This window comes from Oryza glaberrima, chromosome 4, assembly GCF_000147395.1.
Source record: "Oryza glaberrima chromosome 4, OglaRS2, whole genome shotgun sequence".
Lineage (NCBI taxonomy): Eukaryota > Viridiplantae > Streptophyta > Magnoliopsida > Poales > Poaceae > Oryza > Oryza glaberrima.
The window spans coordinates 17,166,309-17,174,039 of NC_068329.1; the positions used below are offsets into that span (position 1 = coordinate 17,166,309).

Here is a 7,731-nt window from a genome sequence, read left to right on the forward strand (position 1 = left end):
AGATTGAAATAAATCTATTTGGGCCCACATGTCAGACATTTATCCTCCTATCTTCTTCTGCCTCTATCTCTATCTACCGCATGGTGTCTTTGAGTGCTATCCACACCTGCATTTCTCGTCTTTGTTTGCACTCCTCCAATGGCGTCCCTGCGCTCATTGCTGATAATGTTCTTGATATGGCGGCCACAGTGGCCGCCACAAATGGTGCACAACCCCACATGGCCATCGTCCTCATAAAGCCACCTCAAGATAGTGCTCGAGGTGTGAGAGCTCGACTTCAATCTCGAGATGATCACACTACACCATTACTAGTGGAAGCTCGTTGATTACTGTCTCGCAATCTGGATATCTGTGCCAGTGACAATACGTTATACTCGCTCTTGAAAGGAGCTTAATATCGCCTAGAGAAGGATGAATAGGCGTTACTTGAAATCATTAGCATCGAAGTCAAATCTACTGAAATTACAAGTGGTAAGCACGGGAACTTCAGGTCCACTTTCGTTGTTTTCAGACAGAGAAAGCAGTCTTGAACCTCAGTTACTTGAGACCGGAAGTTTTAGTCCCCTGAGATTGTTTCTATCTTTTTTCACTCAAAATGCCCTTAGGGTTGGATACGCTGATTTTATTGTTTGAAAAAAATATTCTAGAGGTTTTTATTGCATATGCTTAAATCTTATTATTGTACCTCGAAGGGCAAAATAAAAACGTCACCGTTAATAACTGTAGTGGAGAAGTATCACCTAGAAAATTGATCAAAGTGAAAAGGCAAATAAACGGAGGGAGTAATACTAGTATATGCTTATGCTGCCCTCACTAATTAGTACTCCCTCCATACTCACAGATGAAGTCGTTTAGGACATCGACACGGTCTCCAAAATACAACTTTGACTTCTTGTTTCTATAAAAATATTCATTGAAAAGTGATATATGTATACTTTTATGAAAGTATTTTTCAAGACAAATCTATTCATATAATTTTTACATATTCAAACTTAACAACTTAGAGTTATTCATGATTTATATTCCTAAGGTTTGACTTAAACATTGTTCTAAACGACTTCCTTTGTGAGTATGGAGGGAGTATAGAATAATTCCAGTTCTCTATTCTCTCACCAAGCCAATCGTTTGATTTTTTTTCCCTTTAAAGTACTACATTTCGTAATATCTTTTTGTACGAAAAAATATAAATTCAGGATTGGCTATGTTACAAATCTATCTATGTTTGTTCACTCCAAAGCCACATTGTATCGATTATTTGAAACCTTGGAAGGCCAGTTATACATATATTTAAATAGACGAGGAAAAAAAATTTATGCTACATTGAGGTCACAGTGTACAGGAGCCCATGACAAGAAAATTGTAGCCTGTCCTATTGTATTTTTGGCTCGATCTACCATTTTGGAGTTATGCGTGAGGTAGATTTTGTATGAGACCCGATTCCTTTGAATTTCCTTCTCTTCTCCTTAAGGGCTCCGTAGATTTTGGGAAAAAAACATAGAAATTTTGGAGGATTACAATCCTATAAAAAAATTTCCATTCAAGCCCTTTGAAACAAAAGGACTTAATCCTATCCTATCATTTGAAATTCGTATGTAATGGATAATCCTATAGAGATTTTAAAGAAAATTTAGCAAAAAATTCAACCTCTTGGAAACTTTTCTTTGAGTATATCCCTCTCATCCGATTCCCGCGTTTTTCCTACGATTCAATCAAACGGTCATTCCTGTGTTTTTTCTGCGTTTTGCAATCCTCTGTTTTTCACCTGCATTCCTATTTAATCCAACATTTTTTCTCATTTCTCTGTTTTTTCATTCCTATGATTCAAAGAGATCCTAACTTTATTATCACGTTAGGTGTTTATAGTTATTTTTATTTGACAATGCAATAATTGTCATAGGCTGCTCATCTTGCATGGAGTATTGTGGGCTGATCTAAGGGCTTGTTTATTTCCAAACTTTTTCTTGAAACTTTTAACTTTTTTATCACATCAAAACTTTTCTACACACATAAACTTCAAACTTTTCTATCATATCGTTTCAATTTCAACTAAACTTTCAATTTTAGCGTGAACTAAACACACCCTGATTCAGCGCCTTCATCTATAAACACAGTGCGCAACTTTATCAGATCATCAGCACACTGTTGCCGTACCGCTTTGACGGTACACAGGGACTTTCAATGCGCTCCTGCTAGTAGGCCCGTTCGACACCGCACAGTGCCGGACTCGTCGCAGTCGCAACCGTCCAGCAGCTAAGCACCGTGGCATGTTATTCTGTGAACTGCACCCACCTTATTTCCCACAGGCGAGCCAGTGGCCCCGGCCGTGGACCACGCGACACAAGCACACAGGAGAGCGCGCAGACGCCGCGCCGTGGCGCTAGTACCGCGCCCACCGGCGCCGCGCACCGTGCAGCGCCTCCCACCAGCTACACCAGCTCGCGTACCGCGCGTATAGGCTCTGGCCCAGACTTCAGCTGCTGCTGGTGGCGGTGGTGGTACTCATCCTTGGCCGTAGCAACAACTCGTAGCATCCCATGGTGGTGATGGTTGCGTAGCGTTGCGCGCCCGGCTCGCAAGGTCCACCCTATACTACCATCGAGCGCGCGGCGGTGTCACGCGCCACAACGTAACGAACGTACGCGCCCCGAAACGGAGCAGGGAGGTGTATTGATGGGACGTGTCAATTTAACCCACTGTGTGCAGCAGTAGTGCTAGCATGAGCGAGTAGACGCACTGTAGGCTGGATCGGGCGCGTCATGCGTAAGTATGCAGAGGCAGGGCACGCATGTGGATGTGGGTGCGTGTGACCCGTCCGCCGGCTGGACAACTGTGCCCGGCATGGGAGCAGGCGATAAGGAAGGAACGGGGAATCGCACTGTTCCCACGGCCCGAGAGATCAGTACCGTAGCGTAGCATTAACGTGCGTGCACCAGCGCTACGTGTCGCTGGCGACGCGGGCCCTTCTTCTCGCTTAGCTGCACACGAATCTTGATCATGGCGACCTTACGCCTCGAACAGACGTGGTTGCAGTACGGAGTACCATCCACCATGCTACGACTACTACTGTTCCCATTTACGCGCCCCGTACGAGCCATCTATCATATCGTAACATATTGATTGATACTGCGAGATCCATACGGCCGGGACGGATGGATGGGTGGCTGGGTGTGGCTCGGTGCTTTCCGAGGCTGCCCGGCAGGTCCGGCACCAGCAATGGTACTGCTGCTGCTGCTATCCATACTAGCGCTAGTCCTAACGCATCAGTGCTCTTATTAAGGATGGTGCAGCATTATGGGCGGGATCGCGACCGGTCGGGGGGGGCCCTGCGATGCATGCATGCATGCACGCGATGCGATCAGCCACTTATGAGTGGAGAGGAGGAGCGCCGATACATGCACATTGAGTTGCGTGGACTCGATCCATTTTAATCGTCCACGGCTATGTAGTGCCCGTAGGAGCAGTTTTACCTGACGCGAGCAGCTGGCGCGCGCCTGGCGGTGGACGCATGTTGTGTGCAGTGCACGGCTGTTTAATGCCGCTTTCTGAGCTCGTGATTGTTGCGGCGGTGTCGCGGTAGGGCAGAGGAGGCCCGGGCCACCGGCCGCGCGCCCGACGCGCCCGGTGGCACGTACTGCTTCTACTGGTGGCCAGCCGGCGAGCGACAGTGGCCAGGAGGAGGCAGTACACGTCCCCCGCCCTGCGGCCTGCCGATCGTCACGCTGTTCCCGTTTGGCGACGTTAATGCGCGGGCGCGGTGGTGGCGGTGGTGTGGAGAGAGAGAGAGAGAGGGACGGTCATGTGTACAGGGTGGTGGCATCCGCGCGCGCCGAGCTGAACCAACCGCATCACGTGCGTGCGGTGCCACGGCCGTGGTCCATGACCTGCCCTGCCCGTCCGTCCGGCCTGAGCGAGCGCGATGGTGCAGCACGGTCGGTACGAGCCATCAAGCGTGCGAGGACAAACGAGACCGCACCGTGCGAGACGGACCAAAGAGGGCGCAGCCGCGCAGGGGGGCCGACGTAAATGACGCCGTACGCACGCATCCTGCCTGTGCCGGTGACCGAGGAAGCCTATGGTGACGGTTTTTATTAACCTCGGTGGTTGCAGTAGTAACAATATTTAAACGTCCGTACGACTCGCGGATCTTAAAAAGAAAGCCTCTCCAGTAAACAAACCGCCCGGTTGAAACGGAATCAAAAGGCCCCCTTGAGGGCTGTAGCGTAACCGTACGACGATAAAGTAGCGTGTAACCGTACATTGATAAAAGGAGTATCATTTGTGAGCCAACGCCCTTTGCTTCGGGGAGTAATGAGTTGATGTCACGTTGGTGCGGCCAAACTAGTCCAGATCCGGGTCCGGGGGGCCATCGTGATCACGCACTTGGCGTTTCGGGAGACGTATTCAAACCCGGGCGCCGAGCAAGCATGGACGATGCGGCCCGGCAATCAATGGTCTGCCCACGATGGATGAGATGGGTTAGGTTAGGTTGTGTGTGCGTGGGGACGTCTGCGGTGCGGTGCCTCTCGGCATCTCCTTGGCTTGGGCCGCTGAAACTGCATCGAATCTGGAGAAAAGAGAGTAATATACGGTTCCTATGCTTTAGTCCACTGCTCAAGTAGACAATCTTGCATTAATAATTGGTTCAGGTAAACACCTAACAATATAAAGATTTATAAATGCAGTGGTAGACTAGATCTTTCTGGGATGGCATGATTTCTTCCTAGGACGTCTAGTTTATCCCCACAATACACGTTGAACCGGATATAAATCGATCGGTTAGGACTTGGGTGGTTCATAAATTACCTCCCCCAACAGCCTAGGCGCTGAAGATAGCGAGCATAAATAAAGAAGAAAGAAAAGCGGAAAATAGAGTAGCGTCAACCTCCCAGAGGCGAGTGGGCCACCTTTAATAGTACTCCACCGAGAGGGACCACCACCACCACCACAAGGCAGCGAGCAGCAGCAGCCCCACTCTCCACATCTCACGTCACACCGGACGAATCAATCACCACCCCCGCACCAGGCAACAAAAACCGAACAGGGAAAAAGAAAGGGAAAAGAGCCAAAAGATTTCCACCGTAAACGATGACCATTATTGAAGCCGAGGAAAAAAGAGAGAGAGAAAGCGATAGGCCAGAGTGGGGGCCATAGCCATCCATCCGTTGGGTTGCTTGCTGCTGCTTGCCTCCCCCACGTCCAAAATAAAACGAGGCAGACAGCTTTTGTCCCCTCGCAGGCCACCCCACCTCCCAACGTGTCTTCCATCCACGCCTCACCGCCGTATAAATATAACCCTCCCTCCCCCCTAACCCATCTGCCTCCACGACTCCATCCGTTTTCCATTTCCACTCCTCCCCCCTCCCAACTCACCATCGCCATTCCTTCCCTCCTTCCACCGCTCCCTCTCTCTTCCATGGCCGTGCAGGCGCAGTACCTCTCCCACGCCTCCTTCCCCCACGACCTCTATGGCCTCAGGTAAACGCTTCGTTCGATCGATCGACACCTCGGTTGGTTTTGATCGATGGCGTGGTCTGATATTGGTGTGGCCTGTGCAGGGCTCTGGAGGGTGCGACGGCGGCGGGTTCTTTGTTCTTGGACGACCACGGCGGGTGCGCGCCGGCGACGCCGGCGGCGGCCGCGGCTGGGATAGGGCACACGGTGCTGAGCGACCTTCCCCGGAGCGAGCTTACCTGCAACGACAATAACGGCGCGGGATACGGATTCGTGCCGAGGAAGAGGGCGCGCCTGGATGCGGATGAGTCGGCCGGGGCGTTGATGGCGCCGGCGGCGGCGCAGCAGCAGCGCATGGTTCTTCCGCCCCATGGCCTTGTCTTTCCCGGGGATGTGCAGAGCAGGGCGGTGGGTTGCGGCGCCGCGTCCACCAGCGGGAGGGCTGGCAATGCCGCCGGCCTCTCGCAGGGGCTCCTGTCTCAGCTCTATCATCAGGGTGTCGAGATCGACGCGCTCGTGCGACTCGAGGTACGGCCTTGTTCGAGATTTTGATCGAGCGTTCGATCGGTTCGCCGTGATGCGCGGGTGTCTGACTCGATCGACGTCTATGTTGGCTATGCAGAGCGAGCGGATGCGTGCGGGGCTCGAGGAGGCTCGCCGGCGTCACGTACGGGCGGTGGTGTCCACCGTCGAGCGCGCCGCGGCCGGGCGTCTCCGTGCCGCGGAGGCCGAGCTCGAGCGCGCGCGGTGCCGCAACATGGAGCTCGAGGAGAGGCTGCGCCAGATGACCGCCGAGGGGCAGGCGTGGCTCAGCGTCGCCAAGAGCCACGAGGCCGTCGCCGCGGGGCTCCGCGCCACCCTGGATCAGCTCCTCCAGTCACCCTGCGCCGCCCTTGCCGTTGCCGGCGCCGCCGGCGCCGGTGGCGCCGAGGGCGACGCCGAGGACGCGCAGTCCTGCTGCTACGAGACCCCGTGCGGTGGCGACAACGCTGGCGCGGATGACGCGGCGTCCAAGACCCCCGCCGCCGCGCTCTGCAAGGCGTGCGGCGCCGGCGAGGCGTCCATGCTGCTGCTCCCGTGCCGGCACCTCTGCCTGTGCCGCGGCTGCGAGGCCGCCGTGGACGCCTGCCCGGTGTGCGCGGCCACCAAGAACGCCTCGCTCCATGTCCTGCTGTCCTGAGAGCCAGCCTGGCCCGCGTCGCGCGTGGCCAAGCTCCTCGTCGTCGTCGTCGTCTTCCCCCAACTTCTCTCGGCCGCTCTGGCGCGCCACGGCGGCACGGCACGTGCGTCACCCCACCCATGTGATCTTGGCGGACACTGAGCTTTTGTTGCACGCCAGTAGAAGTCACCCACAAAGTTGCATCTAGTTTAGGTTAAATCCTCTTTTGTTATTACCTGTAGGTTTACCTGTCAATGTAATCAGCTAACCCTACTTTGCTGTCCATAACCCTTCACCCCCTTCTACAGGATTAGCCCCAACTTTTTGTGGTAAAGAAAACCCCCGATTGTATTCTCGTTGAAATACATGCATGCACCAGGTCTAGCCTTAAAAGAAAAGCAGTGTCGACACTGTACTGTAGCACTCCAATCTTGTGTGTACCTTTGTGGCTGGTTTGCACTATTCCTTTTCCATGTGAAAAGATGCTGCAAGCCGAGAATATTACTGTCGCACAAAAATCTACTCGTACAGCGCCCCGGTGTAGAAGATACTCCGTATCATACTAGTAGTGGTAGCTGCACTGCTGCGGTGCAGCGCCAATGTTGTCATGCCGTGCTTGTGGTTGAGCCGTGATCTTGACTAGTCTTGCGCTGTGTGCCCCCACCCCACGTAAATACTGGGGTGTGATCGCATCGGCCGAACCCGGGTGATCCGTATATGCGTGAGGGATTACTTGGCCTGTGTTTAATCCAAAGTCATCAACCTGTCATACACACATAACTTTTTAGTCACATTATTTTTAATTTCAATCAAAATCTAAACTTTACGTTAAACTAAACATAACTTTTCAGTCACATTATCTCCAATTTCAACCAAAATCTAATCTTTGCGCTGAACTAAACGCAACATGTTGTTCGTTGTACTGTGCACTGCAGCTGCATGCACGGCCACGGCTTGCCCACAGCGCATAAATGGCATGCAGGTACATGTGGTACAGATCTCTGTCGGTACAAATTTGACTTTGTCCGGAAGCTCCCCATGTGACGGACTCTACGGAAACGGTGGCAAATTTTACCGTGTGGCTAATTCGATCCGTGGTCGCTTTTACTTGTGGTAACAGG

The 7,731-nt window shown here is 52.5% G+C and overlaps 1 protein-coding gene across 1 annotated transcript; it reads left to right on the forward strand.

Moving 5' to 3' along the window:
* Positions 1 to 5,293: 5,293 nt before the first annotated feature.
* LOC127769349 (probable BOI-related E3 ubiquitin-protein ligase 2) lies at positions 5,294 to 7,345 on the forward strand. The gene is made up of 3 exons (XM_052294899.1): positions 5,294 to 5,475; positions 5,556 to 5,979; positions 6,074 to 7,345. The coding sequence occupies exons 1-3, from the start codon at positions 5,414 to 5,416 to the stop codon at positions 6,629 to 6,631; spliced, it is 1,044 nt and encodes a 347-aa protein (XP_052150859.1). The 5' UTR covers positions 5,294 to 5,413; the 3' UTR covers positions 6,632 to 7,345.
* Positions 7,346 to 7,731: the final 386 nt, after the last annotated feature.

Coding starts and splice junctions, on each gene's coding strand:
- LOC127769349 (XM_052294899.1), top strand. CDS start 5,414: ATGGCCGTGCAGGCGCAGTACCTCTCCCACGCCTCCTTCCCCCACGAC. Junction 5,476..5,555: donor CACGACCTCTATGGCCTCAG/GTAAACGCTTCG, acceptor TGGCCTGTGCAG/GGCTCTGGAGGGTGCGACGG. Junction 5,980..6,073: donor ACGCGCTCGTGCGACTCGAG/GTACGGCCTTGT, acceptor TTGGCTATGCAG/AGCGAGCGGATGCGTGCGGG.